General features: G+C 47.4%; 1 protein-coding gene across 1 annotated transcript in view; it reads left to right on the forward strand.

Moving 5' to 3' along the window:
- Window positions 1-786: 786 nt before the first annotated feature.
- PTPRN2 (protein tyrosine phosphatase receptor type N2) overlaps window positions 787-15,394 on the forward strand; it is a 1,054,095-nt gene continuing 1,039,487 nt past the window's right edge. Inside the window, exon 1 of the mRNA XM_073334545.1 lies at window positions 787-1,158. Within this exon, the coding sequence (XP_073190646.1) occupies window positions 1,047-1,158 (112 nt within the window). The 5' untranslated portion in view covers window positions 787-1,046. The remainder of the gene's footprint in view (window positions 1,159-15,394) is intronic.

Raw genomic sequence — 15,394 nt, forward strand, 5'->3', positions numbered from 1 at the left:
GATGAATAGATTCTCAAGTCCTTTACTCCCCACCCCCTCCTGTTTTACTGAGCTTGCCCTGAGATAGGCTTTTTGCGGGGGGGAGAGATGGGGAAAGGGCAATATTGGTGGGAACCGTTGTTAAAATATTGGCAGTGCCCACAGGAGGAAGGGGAGACTGGGCAAAAATTTGTTGGGGGCGGGAGGGGGAAAAGTGCGTCTGAGAGACCCTAACCCGTGGGGCAGGGACCTATTTCCCTACTTTTGACCCTACCATCTGTCCTTGTTATTTTTTCTGTTGTTCCCCATAATTACTTGGGCCCCGGGCCCAGTGGATCCTCCCCATAAGCTGGGGAAGGGTCCTTTAGCCTGGAACCCAATAGGAGGGGCCTAACTATCTTTAGTTTATTCAGGGAAGCAGTTTGGATGCTGTAAAATCATATCATTAGTATTGGGGAAAGGAAACTAGAAGGAAACATGTCTTTCTGGCAGCAGATCAAAATGTCAAGGGTGTTTGTGGGTAATGGTGGGAAACTGATATTTTGGGGCGTTTGAGCCTCATCTCACCCTGAGGCCCCTTTTTGTTGTTTTAAATACCTGATCTTTCCTGCACCTTGCAGGCACCAATTTTTTGCTGATAGGGAACCTCACTCTGGGGGCAGAGAGGGTTGAGAAGCATTTGGGTGGGGAGAGGCAATTAGGGAAGCCCACCCTCCCTCAGTCCTGGGGGGAGCAGGGGTGGGCGGGGGAGCCCCCCTCAACCCTAGTCCAGGGTGGAGGCGGGGCGGGAGCCCTGGCCCGTGGGGCTCAATGAGAAGCAGCTGCAGCGCGGAGCTCATTCATGTGCAGGGAGGAGGCGCCTGTGCGCCGGCTCCCCCTCCCGCTGCCTGCCTGGCAGGGAGTCCGGGGAGGGGCCGGCTGGGGCGGGCGGCGCTGGTAGCTGTCCTGGGTGTTGAAGCTGCTGCCGGATCTAGGGAGCCGCCGGGAAGCGACGCCAGCCCGGACGAGGCAGCATGGACTGAGCGCCGGAGGGAGCGGACCGGGCAGCCGCCTGCGATGGGCCAGGCATGATGGGGGCGCTCGGCTCCATGCTCCCGCTGCTGCTGCTGGTCTTCGCCGTCGCCCCGCACAGCCAGCTCCCGCGCGCCCGAGCCGGAGCCGCCGCCGCGGCCAGATTCGGTGAGTGCTGCGGCCGCAGAGGAGGGGCCGGGCCGGGCCGGGCCGGGCCGGGTGGAGCGGGAGGGGGCTGAGGTCTCACAGGTGAGCGGGGCTGCCCGGCGACGGCAAACGGGGCAGCCTCGGGAGACAGTCCCCCGCAGCCCACCCCGTGTGCGCCCCGCCCCGCCGAGCGCCCGCCCTCAGCCCCCCGGCCGCCCCGCCGAGCGCCCGCCCTCAGCCCCGCGGCCGCCCTCAGCCCGCCCCGCCGAGCGCCCGCCCTCAGCCCCGCGGCCGCCCTCAGCCCCCCCCGCCGAGCGCCCGCCCTCAGCCCCCCGGCCGCCCCGCCGAGCGCCCGCCCTCAGCCCCGCGGCCGCCCTCAGCCCGCCCCGCCGAGCGCCCGCCCTCAGCCCCCCGGCCGCCCTCAGCCCCCCCCGCCGAGCGCCCGCCCTCAGCCCCCCGGCCGCCCTCAGCCCCCCCCGCCGAGCGCCCGCCCTCAGCCCCCCGGCCGCCCTCAGCCCGCCCCGCCGAGCGCCCGCCCTCAGCCCCCCGGCCGCCCTCAGCCCCCCCCGCCGAGCGCCCGCCCTCAGCCCCCCGGCCGCCCTCAGCCCCCCCCGCCCCCCGGCCGCCCTCAGCCCCCGCCGAGCGCCCGCCCTCAGCCCCCCGGCCGCCCTCAGCCCGCCCCGCCGAGCGCCCGCCCTCAGCCCCCCGGCCGCCCTCAGCCCGCCCCGCCGAGCGCCCGCCCTCAGCCCCCCGGCCGCCCTCAGCCCGCCCCGCCGAGCGCCCGCCCTCAGCCCCCCGGCCGCCCTCAGCCCCCCCCGCCGAGCGCCCGCCTTCAGCCCCCCGGCCGCCCTCAGCCCCCCCCGCCCCCCGGCCGCCCTCAGCCCCCCGGCCGCCCTCAGCCCGCCCCGCCGAGCGCCCGCCCTCAGCCCCCCGGCTGCTGGACGCCTCCTGTCAGCCCCTCGGCACGAGCCCCCAGCCCTCTCCCGTCAAGCGCCTCCTGTGAGAGCCCCCAGCCCACGCTGCTGTGAGCCTGGTGTGTGACAGCCCCCCAGTTCCTCCCCACACACCAGGTTCAGAGTCGGATGAAAGACCCCCGCAACTCACCCCACTGCCAGTATCATGAAACCTGCCCTCCCCCCCCCTGCAGAGCCAACTGCCAGACTCATCATGGTGTGAGGTCTCCAGAGACTCACTCCAAACCCACCCCCTTGAGATCATGGTGTGAGATCTCCCTGCCAAACTGACCCCACTGAGATCATTGTGTGAGATCCCCAGAGACCCTCCTGCCAAACCCACCCCACTGAGTCCATTTTGTGAGATCTGCCCCACCGCAGAGACCCTCCTGCCAAACCCACTCCAGTAACACCATTGTGTGAAACCTCCCCACTGAGGGCTTTCAGGTGAAATCCATCTGAACAGAGATTACACCACCAACAGTATTTGTGAGAGCTTCCCAATGTGCCTACTTGTGTCACTGGGAGCGTTCATGTGAGATCCCCTGCAGTTAAACTCGCTCCACTGAGACCATTCATTTGAGGCTTCCCACAGAGATCCCCAACACCAGTTCCCTAATCTCCTCATCAAATTCAGCCACGGAGATCAACTACATGGGACCCCCTCAAACTAATCTCATCCTGCTGAGACCCCTACCAAACTCAACCTATTGAGACCATTAGTGTGGGACACCCCTCCCCCCCAACAGAGCCTTCTCCAACTAAATTCATCTCACTGAGTCCCCCTCTCAGACATAAAACTTCCACTGAAACCTTCCATCACTGAGCCCCCAAAATTAAAAGTACCCCCACTGCCACCCACCCCAAACTAAATGCACCAAGGTCTCCATATATTTACTCTCCCAAAATCTAAACTCATTGCGCTGGACCCCTCACATGCTTTAAACCCATACTGAGATCCCTATACAAAGAAATTCCCAAACAACCCCCCACTGAGATACCCAAAATTAACCCACCCACTGACACAATACTGAACCCCACGTTAACTCATGGAGAGCCCCCAAACTATTGAACAATATCCCATGAAGACCATCAAAAAGCATTATCCTGCTGAGACCTTCTCAAACTAAGCCCTGTTGTTAAGATTCCATTTAAATAAACCTCCCACAGAGAACTTGCAAGCATTAAACCTTGCGCTTGAATTCCCTAAATTCAGCCCCCCCAAATCATGAAACCGCCAACACTAACCCTAATCTACTCAGAGATGCTCTTACAACTAACCTCATGCTCTGCAGCTAAACACTAAATCTTCTTATCCAAACCCCATCGCAACAAGCCTTCTCCTTTCACTGAAACTCTGGTAACTAAATCCCAATCAAAGCTACCCACAATGATCTCTATCCAAACAGTCACCCTGACTTACAGCTTCCTACAGTGACTCACCTTGCAAGAAGGTGGTGGTGACTTGTAGATTTTTGCATTTGGCATCATTTTAGTGGCTGCCTGGACTGGTTAGTGGGATCAGAATGCTAGTTAAATTAGCTTCCTCTGAGAAATACCCCTTTCTATAATAAAACAATTAAATTAAAAACAGAGGAACCCCTCCAAAGCAAACTGTGCAGTTTTCCTAATGCTAATATTGTCTGTTAAAAAGGATTAAAAATGAAGCTAATGATTTCAGTTCAAGCCAGAGAGAATAAACATTAAGTGCTTGCTGTGAGGGGGGTTGGTGAGATACGTTTTTTAGGGAGAAGGATTTTGGACTGAAGATAGTAGCAGCATCCTCAGTTGTTTCAGTCATGGAGCCCACTCTTCATGGCCTCATGGGAAGAATGCCTGTGTCCAAAATCTTCAGATATTGTCTTAGTAGTTTCTTTTATTTTAAGAATGCAGTCATTTACATTCTGCTTCTTGACACAATTCAGTTTCTGGTTCCTGGTGCCCTGAACATAAATTTAAAATCTTTTGGGAAATCACAAGAAGTTTGAAAGTATGGATCTGTTTGAAAAGGAGGAAAGGCTCTATTGCCTTTCAGAAAAGCCAGGAAAATAAATGGCTCTAGCACTGCTGGGTATGGAAACAGTTTTAAAATCTCCCATCCTTTTAGAATTTTATTAATCACTCTCTGGAACATCATTTCAGTATCTTGTTAATTGTGAGTTCAAAACTTTAATTTTTACTAATTTATGGAGGGTTTGTACTATTGTAGGCAACAATTACTGCAAGAAAAACAAATGTAACACTGTACAAGATGTCTGAGTTTTTTGGTTGCTGTGGAGGTTATACATTTGTTTTCCTCTGTTTCAACACAGTCCCACTTTCTTAACACACAGTAGTGCAAATATACACAGATACACTATACAACCACTATAATAAATGTTGGAGTCCACTTAAAAACAATGTACCTATAGAAAAAATCATATTTAGTTTGTATTTAGTAGGTGATCCAGTAAGTCTCACTATAGACTGACTCATAAATATAAATATACACCCTTGCAGAACCTCGTAGGACATTTTTGTGTGCAAAATGGTTGTATAAGTTATTAATTAAAATAAAATGATCATCTTCAAATGATCACCTATTTTATAACAAATACCTACATGGTTGTTTCGAGAAGTTGGGGATTAACAAGTTAAAAGGCAAGATAAAATATTAGATCTGTACATCTTCCTTCCTCTGCCCCCATATTGCACATACTATTGCAAGTCGTTCCTGTAAGAATATGTTTTTATAAGATACCATTATCAGCAAGAGAACATACTGCCTGCTACTGCTTCTTGACATTTAAAATACTTCTTTACTTGTAGCATTTTTCGTGCAACTAAATGTGAAAATGTATGGCAAAAAAACTAGATTTAGCCAAGAAGAGATGGTCTTATCTTTTCCAACAAGGTGTTCAGTTTCAGAGAGAAAGAAAACAGCTGAGTACATTGTATCCAGTATAGATACTGTGTTCAGAAGACTGATTAAAAATAGAGCTGATAGTTTAATATTCTAAATTAATCCTTATAATGTTAAAAGGACACTGCCAACTTGAATTTTTGGTGGTGAACTATATTAAAAAACAAGAACACAAATAACCATTTCTGACAGAGCAGCCTACAAACAATATATCCTTATTTTGTTTCCTAATTCTGTTAGAATTTTTACATTTTTTTCTTTTCCCCTACTGGTGGTAATATTGATCTTTTCGGCTAGTCAGTTTCTCCCTTACTGAATAACTGCACAGGAGAAGCAGTAAAATTGGCTGTACACAACATGTTTTCAAATACATAAATCAAGCAGTTTTTAATCTTGGGTGTTGCTTATAGCTATAGTAGGTACAACATTTTCATACAGAATTATTGGTTTCAATTTGATGGTGTCCCTTTTAAAAAGATACAGCTGGATCTGATTTTCATATTAGATGACTTAGATGCTATGGGAAACTTGGGAACAAAAGAAATTGTCAGTATTGTTTATCACACTATTACACTGAAGAGATGATTTATTTGTACTAAAACATTAAACTTAGTTCAGTACTTTAAGGTGAGTACAGTCACCTTAATATTGGTATTAAGTAATTGTAGTTTTATGTTTAATTTTACTTTAGATATGGTGACTTAAAATATACTTCTGTATTGCAGAAAGTGATGCTTATGAACTGCAGTAAAATGGATGTGGTTATTTGTGCAAAAAAAGTTAATATTTTATGATGTATTTTGACTGTAGCAATGTAGTTCTACTGTGGTTTATAAACTTGAGTTCTGTTTTTGTATCTTTAGCTCTTTAATATGACTGCAATAAATCAGTGTTGTTTTGGAAAATAAATTGTTGGAAACAATTGTTTCCATGTGCCCTATAATAACAGTTGCCTTCAAAGTGCTATGGAAATTATTTTATCAAAATTTGTTGTAAATGTAAACCAAGATCAAATGGACTGTAATTTATATGGCAGCATTTCAGTTTAGAAGAAGTAGGAAAGATCCTTTTTTTGATAAAGCAGTAACTGTAGGTTCCATTCATGCTTGTCACATACAGTGAATGAACATTTCATTTCAGTTGCAGGTTAATTTTAAAAATGGTAGGTAGGTAGAAACTGTTTAAATTAACTTATGGACTATTAGATAGTGCTGCATATTATTTGTATAAGTTTCACAAAGAACGCTGTGCTAAACAAAACTGACTTGGGATTCAGTCCCGGGACTACTTATATGAGTAAAGTTAAGCACGTGCTGAATAACTGCCAGATCAGGGGCTTGGGTTCCTCCCCTGCCCCCCAACAGAGACTGAGAGGGAGGGAGGAGGAGGGTCTGTATGAATATGGAATTAGTTCTACATCCAAATGTTGATTCTTAAATTTCAAGAATACTGAATGGCTGTCAAGACTGAAGAAAGGATACAGTGTTTTTTTTGGCCCGTGGTTTGAGTTCAACCTAGGATTAGTAGTGGCTGAAAGTTGCTGCCATCTGATGGCTAGTTATTGCGGGATGGCAAATCAATTTATCTCCGTTTAGTACTTAGTGGACAGGTGTTAACATTACCAAACCCACCTGTGATGGGGACTGGGCTTACCAGTGGTGCTTTCTAGTGATTAGGTCACTGTATCCCAGCTCTCTCCTGTTCCCAGTGTCCCTCACCAGCAATCACTCCAACGCTATGGTGGTCCACCTTTTGGTAGATAGCATCGTGGCCCTCCGGCTGGGTTACTATTTGGGTTCACCCTCTTCTGGGATAACAGAGTTAAACAAAATATATACAGTCCAACATCCCCACAAAAGAAAGGCCCACCTCTGGGCCCCTGTGGGTGGCATGCCATTGACTCAGTGATTACAGTAACTCTCTCTTCTCTGGGGGGCAGGGTTGGGGAAAGGGATTTAATGCCCCAGTGACACTGAGCACTCCTGCATTCACACTCTACACACTAGTGTAATCATTTTGTACAGAATATGCATTGGGGTGGCATTTGAAAACTAATATCAAATATTTTTGAGTGATATATGTACGTGGTGGGTATTAAGAGAGATGGGTATATACTAGAAATATGACTGAAGTGTGCTTAAACTAGGCCTGTTGGGGAGTTGGTAAACAGGTCCCACATAGACAAAGGAATTTGAATCTCTGACTGGCCTGTTCTTCAGGCAAAGGCAATGAAGTTCCATATTTGCACGTAAGTAGTAAGTAGGACCATCAAGACAGTAGGGAAAGGAGATGGCAGGAAACAGAACAATTTGCATTTAAGCTAACAAGTGGGGAAGGAAGAGCATGAAGCTTCCTTTACCACTAGACTCCATGTTGTCTTCCTAACAGCTTTAATAAACTTTACTTTGAAGGGTTACCCTCATAAAAATCAATTTCCCAGGTTTACTGGTCTCTAAAGAGTGGAGGTCTAAAGTGATAAGCAATTGAATCAACTGATTGTGTACAATATTACTTTATTATAAAAGTGCATAGAGTGAGAATAAATGCATAGATCTGAAATCTAATGATACACCGGTGATTAATATCACTGTGAAATGTATGTATTAACACTATATGAGGAAATATGGATACTTAATTATATTAAGTTTTAAAGTCTGTGGCCAAACAGGGAGAAACCGGTTCCCTCCCAGACAAGACAGAAGGCAGCTATTTACCTGTTTCCTATATAAATTAAGCATAGTGGAATCAAGACAATGGAAGCCCTATTTACATACAGGGGGATGGAAAGCCCAAAGGAAGGGAAGAACAGTATGGTCATCCTGCTTCTTGAACTGAGATAATTGAACTCTGGAAGATATAAGCAAAAACAAAAGCCATCTTTAGGATCCATCACTAGACAGACCTAAGAGAACAGAGCTCTTGCAAGCTGAGAAAGATAGGTCATGCAACCAAGGGGGAGAAGGGGTTAAAGTCTCTGGAAACTGAATATAGCTGAGAAACCATCCTGAAGAAAGCCTATACCTTGCTAGATTAAATTTTAGACTTCTAGATATGGTGTTTTCACTTTTATAAGCTTGTAATGCTTTCTAACATTATTCCTCTTATTTGGCATAACTTAATTTATGTCCTATTGTTAATAAATTTGTTTTACGTTTACTGTAAACCAATTCAGTGCTGAGTTTAAATGGAGGGATGTATTTACCCCAGTTAAGTTAATAAGTTGTGATGTGCTTTTGTCTGTTTACAAGAACAAATGAACCTTAGTATGTCTCAATCAAGGTTGGTGGATGCCAGGTTGGGCTGCTGGAGTCAGAGTTGCAAAACCAGGGCTGGCTGCATAGCACACAGACACTCAGGATGTGACCTGCATGCAGGGCTGGATTAACTCTCTTGGGGTCCTGGGGCTATTAGATTTTGTGGGGCCCCTGGCAGTTTGGAGTGCGGGAGTGGGCTCAGGGCTGGGGCAGGGGATTGGGGTGTAGGAGGGGGTGCCGCTCCAGCTGGGGGGTGGGGCCAGGGATGGAACAGGGGGTTGGGGTGCAGCAGGAGGTTCGGGTTGTGGGCTCTGGGTGGGAGTTTGGATATGGGAGAGGTCTCCGGGCTGAGGTAGGGGGTTGGGGTGCGGGGTACAGGCTCCGGCTGGGAGACGCTTACCTCGGTTGGCTCCTAGTTGGCGGTGCAGCAGGGCTAAGGCAGAGTCCCTGCCTATCCTGGCTCTGCTCTGCTCTGCTCTGCTCCCCAAGGTGGCCGGCATGTCCAGCCCCTAGGCGGAGGGGCCAGGCTGCTCTGTGCAATGCATGCTGCCCATGCCCACAGGTGCTGCCCCCGCAGCTCCCATTGGCCGCGACACTGGGGGTGGGGGCAGTGCACAGAGATTCACTGAATGCCTCTTGCCTAGGGGCTGCAGGGGCATGCTGGTGCTCGTGGGGGTGGGGCGCTGACACTTGGGGACCGGTGTCTGGCCCGTGGAACAAAGACTTGCTGCAGGCCAGAAGAAAAGAAGCAGGAGGCCGCATCGGTCCTATGGGCCTCCTCTTAGCCCGAGGCTCTGGGCTGAAGCCCCTAAAACCTTTGTGTTAATCTGGTTCTGCCTGCATGCCTGGAGGCTGGCTGTAAGTGTCCCAAGCTGGGAGCTACAGCAGCAAAGCATTGTAAGGCACCCAGTGTTGCAGGGCAAGTGGTGATACAACCCCTCACTGGTCTGGATTTCACACAGAATCAAACTCCATCACAGCCCTTTCCACAAAATGGAGGTTGATAGAGGAGCCAGGGCCCTCTCTCCATCTCCAGCAAACTCTGACCCTGGGCCCCATGAGAAGCAGTAATAGCAAATACCCCAGAATGATTCAAGCATGCTTCCCTGCGATCCATTTCCTACCACTCACTTCCCCCAGGGCCTCAAAGTTTTTTCACTTGCAATCCAACAGAAAATAGCATAAACAACTGACTTTTCCACCCAGCTGGGCTCAGCTTGTAACCTTCTTTGCAGGCTAACTCCAGCTTCAGACTGTCGCAAATTCATGACTTTCACTCCCACTCTCCAAGATTATTACAGTCTGCCTCTACCCAGGGTTTTAGGCAGGCCGCAGTACCTGATCAATTCCTGCCTCCAGTCAGGCTTCCAGCTCAGGGCTCAGCTACCCAGGCTTCCCTCAGTCCAAGAGAAAAAGCTCTCAGCTACCTGTCATGTGGGTTTCCTCCCTAGTCCCTCCTTTAGGCCCTGAGGTACCTGTTGTTGATACTGGGATGGGTGGGCCTAGGGCCACCCAAAAGAAATGATCTGCCCCGCCTCAACTGAGGGGAGGAACCATTGAACCCAGGCCACAAATGAATTATTCGGACAACAAATGAAAAAACAGATTGAAAAATCTGGGCTCCAGAGGAGGACACTGAGCAGAGAATCCCTGACGGTGTCCACTGCTCCTTCAAAGATGTCTAAGGAGTCAGTGGACACAGCCCAGAGGAATTCTGCTTGGAGGAATGATCATATGAGGACTGGAAATAGCTCCCACAGTCACAGAGCATCTCCCCATTGAGCTTCCTCCTCGTGATTTGTGGATGGCCATTTCGGCCAACTTGAGCAGGAGGCCTGAAAACTACAGAAATAGCAAGTTGGGGGAAATCTCTTGCATTCCGTTATGCTTTTACATTGCCTGTGCAACTGCTGATGATGGACTCCAGCACTCCAAAAGAGTTCCACTTCCATTTCCAACAGATCCCAAAAGCAATATATATCCCAGCTTCATCAAATTTGTACTCCAGCACAAAACCTGAGCAATGTCATCAGATGTTCTTATATCAACAGATTGGCACCTCTGACTGTCACACATTCCATATATTTGGATAGTTATTCTGCCTGAATATTACTGAAGTTACCACCGTTAAGCTTTAGAGGCAGATTTAGGAAGGAGTAGTTTATGGGATTGGATGAAAATGAGAAAAGGGATTAGAGATTGTTTTAGAGATAAAGATAGGAAGGAGAGGGGTGGTGGGAAAAGTTTCTGATAGGTTGTCTTAACTTTGCATATGAGAAATCAGCTAGATGTTGGGCAGGGGCAGGGGAATGGGGGTAAGTGGCATGTTTCTGTGCTGGGAGTCAAGTTCAGGAGAGGTGTCAGGGAGAAGAAGCATAAAAGTAAATGTGGAAGACTTAGAGATGCTTGGAAAAGGGAAGAGAGGAGTTGGGGATTAGACAGCTATACAGGATCATTGGAGAGAGGAGCAATGGTGTGAAATGGAGAGTGGGTCAAATTATAGGTAAATGCCATGGAACTGACAGAGAGGTTTAGGGAGAGTCAAGGTCAGCAGCAAAATCATAGAAGATTAGGGTTGGAAGAGACCTCAGGAGGTCATCTAGTCCAACCCACTGATCAAAGCAGGACCAACCGCAACTAAATCATCCCAGCCAGGGCTTTGTCAAGCCTGACCTTAAAAAACTCTAAAGATGGAGATTCCACCACCTCCCTAGGTAACCCGTTCCAGTATTTCACCACTCTCCTAGTGAAAGAGATTTTCCTAATATCCAATCTAGACCTCCCCCACTGCAACTTGAGACCATTGCTCCTTGTTCTGTCATCTGCCACTACTGAGAACAGCCTAGCTCCATCCTCTTTGGAACCCCCCCTTCAGGTAGTTGAAGGCTACTATCAAATCCATCCACACGCTTCTGCAAACTAAATAAGCCCAGTTCCCTATCCTCATAAGTCATGTGCCCCAGCCCCCTAATCATTTTTGTTGCCTTCTGCTGGATTCTCTCCAATTTGTCCATATCCTGTAGTGGGGGCTCCAAAGCTGGATGCAGTACTCCAGATGTGGCCTCACACGTGCAGAATAGAGGGGAATAATCACTTCTCTTGATCTGCTGGCAATTCTCATACTAATGCAGCCCAATATGCTGTTAGTCTTCTTGGCAACAAGGGCACACTGTTGACTCATGTCCAGCTTCTCGTTCACTGTCCTTTTCTGCAGAACTGTCACTTAGCCAGTTGGTCTCCAGCCTGTAGCAATACATGGGATTCTTCCATCCTAAGTGCAGGACTCTGCACTTGTCCTTGTTGAACCTCATCAGATTTCTTTGTCTAGGTCACTCTGGGCCCTATCCCTACCCTCCAGCGTATATCTCTACCCCGAGCTTTGTGTCATCTGCAAACTTGCTGAGAGTGCAATCCATCCCCTCATCCAGATCATTAATGAGGATGTTGAGCAAAACTGTCCCCAGGACCGACCCCTGGGGCACTCCGCTTGATACTGGCTGCCAGCTAGACATCGAGCCGTTGATCACTACCCATTGAGCCTGATGATGTAGCCAGCTTTCTATCCACCTTATAGTCCATTCATCCAATCCATACTCCTTTAGCTTTCTGGCAAGAATATTGTGGGAGACCGTATCAAAAGCTTTGTGAAAGTCAAGGTATATCACGTCCACCACTTTTCCCGTATCCACGGAGCCAGTTATCTCATCCTAGAAGGCAATCAGGTTGGTCAGGCATGACTTAGAATCATAGAATATCAGGGTTGGAAGGGACCTCAGAAGGTCATCTAGTCCAACCCCCTGCTCAAAAGCAGGACCAATCCCCAATTAAATCATCCCAGCCAGGGCTTTGTCAAGCCTGACCTTAAAAACTTCTAAGGAAGGAGATTCCACCACCTCCTTAGGCAATGCATTCCAGTGTTTCACCACCCTCCTAGTGAAAAAGTTTTTCCTAATATCCAACCTAAACCTCCCCCACTGCAACTTGAAACCATTACTCCTTGTCCTGTCCTCTTCCACCACTGAGAATAGTCTAGAACCATCCTCTCTGGAACCACCTCTCAGGTAGTTGAAAGCAGCTATCAAATCCCCCCTCATTCTTCTCTTCCGCAGACTAAACAATCCCAGTTCCCTCAGCCTCTCCTCATAAGTCATGTGTTCCAGACCCCTAATCATTTTTGCTGCCCTTCGCTGGACTCTTTCCAATTTATCCACATCCTTCTTGTAGTGTGGGGCCCAAAACTGGACACAGTACTCCAGATGAGGCCTCATCAATGTCGAATAGAGGGGGACGATCACGTCCTTCGATCTGCTCTCTATGCCCCTACTTATACATCCCAAAATGCCATTAGCCTTCTTGGCAACAAGGGCACACTGCTGACTCATATCCAGCTTCTCGTCCACTGTCACCCCTAGGTCCTTTTCCGCAGAACTGCTGCCTAGCCATTCGGTTCCTAGTCTGTAGCTGTGCATTGGGTTCTTCCGTCCTAAGTGCAGGACCCTGCACTTATCCTTATTGAACCTCATCAGCTTTCTTTTGGTCCAATCCTCCAATTTGTCTAGGTCCCTCTGTATCCTATCCCTGCCCTCCAGCGTATCTACCACTCCTCCCAGTTTAGTATCATCTGCAAATTTGCTGAGAGTGCAATCCACACCATCCTCCAGATCATTTATGAAGATATTGAACAAAACCGGCCCCAGAACCGACCCCTGGAGCACTCCACTTGACACCGGCTGCCAACTAGACATGGAGCCATTGCACTACCTGTTGAGCCCGACAATCTAGCCAACTTTCTACCCACCTTATAGTGCATTCATCCAGCCCATACTTCTTTAACTTGCTGACAAGAATACTGTGGGAGACTGTGTCAAAAGCTTTGCTAAAGCTTTTGCCCTTGCTGAATCCACGTTGACTGTTCTTGATCACCTTCCTCTCCTCCAAGTGCTTCAAAATGGATTTCTTGAGGACCTGCTCCATAATTTTTCCAGGGACTGAGGTGTAGTCTGTCGTTCCCCAAATTCTCCTCCTTCCCTTGTGCATCATATTGTGCAATGGACAGGATGTCAAGACAGGTGTAAGTGGGAAGCTATTGTGAGGAGCGGAGGTGGTGGTCAGAGAGAGGGGAGCACTAAAACAGAGAAGTTGAAGTGAATCGTGTGGTGAAAATGAGGTTGAGAGATTCCAACTGATGGGAAGCATCAGTCCGTAGTTGGAGGCCAAGAGAAGTGGTAAAGGGGATTCAGGGGTTGGGTGTAGATTATGGCAGTTGTGGTGGGAAGAGAGAGAGAAATGATGTTGTTATTTCAAAATCACAGTTAAAGGGAAGGTTTGAAAGTGGGAAGAGGAAGAAGGGAGTCCTGCCACAACAGGGAAGTAGTGTGTGTGTGTGTGTGGGGGGGAGAAAGTAGAGTAATCTATGGGCCTTTCAGCAGCCCTAGACCCAAATCTATTGTGAGACCATTAGGCTTTGGTGATTGTAAGTGAGGGAAAGGGGTGAGAAATGAGGGTAATGGACAGCATGGGATTTGTTAGAGATGAAACAGACATTCCAGAAAGAGAAGTTGAAGGGAGCAGAGCAGAGAAATAAACAGCAAGTTGGAGTAAGAGTGACAGACTCAAATGCAGGAGGAAAGGCCAGGGAGGGAATGGGTAGAAGGAAGGGGAACCTGAGAGAAGAGGTGCTGGATTGGGTCCATAAAGAGGAAGCTGGAAGAGGAGGAAAGGGAAGTGCATATGAGTGGATGACTATTGAGCTTTTTAATAGAAGTTTCAGTTCTTTAGATGGTAATATATATTTTTATCCCAACCAGTATAAATGAGCCTCTATATACTGCAGCATTCATGATAAGACTCATTATACTGTTCAGAAGAATAATAATATTTATCTTATAAAAATAATTATTAAATTTAGGATCATGTTTATAAGGTGATTAAAAAGGCTTAGCTTTAAGGAACCCATCCCTTTTGAAAAATAAAGCGTGCTATAGGAAATTACAGTATCTTGTTCTCCGTATTTTTTTTTCATTTAGTGCAAACATGCTTTATTGGTACTAATGACAATTCACTGATGCAGAATGCCTCTTAATGAAATACTAAGAATTATTTATCAAATAACATTTTGCGTAAGATCAAAATCAGTTTATAAATCAGATTCCTTAACAAGTTTTAAAGAGTAAAACCAGCTTGCTAGGAGAGTCTGAGAGTTTCAGTGGGTCATAGGGGGAACCAGGTCTTTTGTTTAGTCACAGTCCAGCTAGACACACTAAGTGTGTAAGTGCTGCATAGGCTGCCTCATGTTTCATTAGCAGTACGTTTCCACCCTTATGTGAAGGGGGACATCTCTGATGAGGCGAGTGTTGCTCAGTCACACACCATAGTTGGTACAAAGTTTGACCACTGTGACTGATTAACATGAAATTATGATGTGGAAGTCCACTGGAGATGGAGCTGATAGGGAACGATTGTATGGCTGGTTGAGTAAGATTTTTAATTTTGTTTTACTTTGCTCAGATCTGAATTTAAAATGTGGCTTCAGAGGGTGACAACCAATTAGTTCAACTAAATCACCACCAGGGAATTTGAGTTTGTTTTCTAAGTCTTAAAAATATCTAATTACACTATATTTGTCTTGGTAAAGGTGGGTCTGTAGAATTTTAATTTTGATTATGCAATATGTTATATATTAGCTGTTGCTTTTAATCCATTTCATACCAGAGTATAGCTCAGGGCTTGCTTTGATATTGCAGAACCTTACCTGAAATAACACGTGCCAGATTCCATCTAGCCCTTACTAAATATGACCAGGTTCCCTCCCACCAGCCCTCTCTCCTCCTCCACATCTGTGTATTCACAAGAACCGCTGGCTATCTCTTGGTTTATTACAACCAACGTCAAGTAATAGAGACCCCTCTCCACCTGTTTGAGAAGCATTCATTGGTGAACCTCCCTCACCCCACTACATGGAGTAGGAATTAAAGATGTGGAGCCAAAACAAATGGTCTAAGTAAAAAAAAAAAAAATAAAGAAAAACAGGATTGTGAAGTTAGGAATTAAATGTCTGTTTTGTTTTTTTTGGCCACAGAATTAGATATGAGCAGAGAGAAGAAATCAAGGGTATATGGTGCAGCATTGCCAATCTCAAGCATTCAAAA

This window comes from Lepidochelys kempii, chromosome 2, assembly GCF_965140265.1.
Source record: "Lepidochelys kempii isolate rLepKem1 chromosome 2, rLepKem1.hap2, whole genome shotgun sequence".
Taxonomy (NCBI): domain Eukaryota; kingdom Metazoa; phylum Chordata; order Testudines; family Cheloniidae; genus Lepidochelys; species Lepidochelys kempii.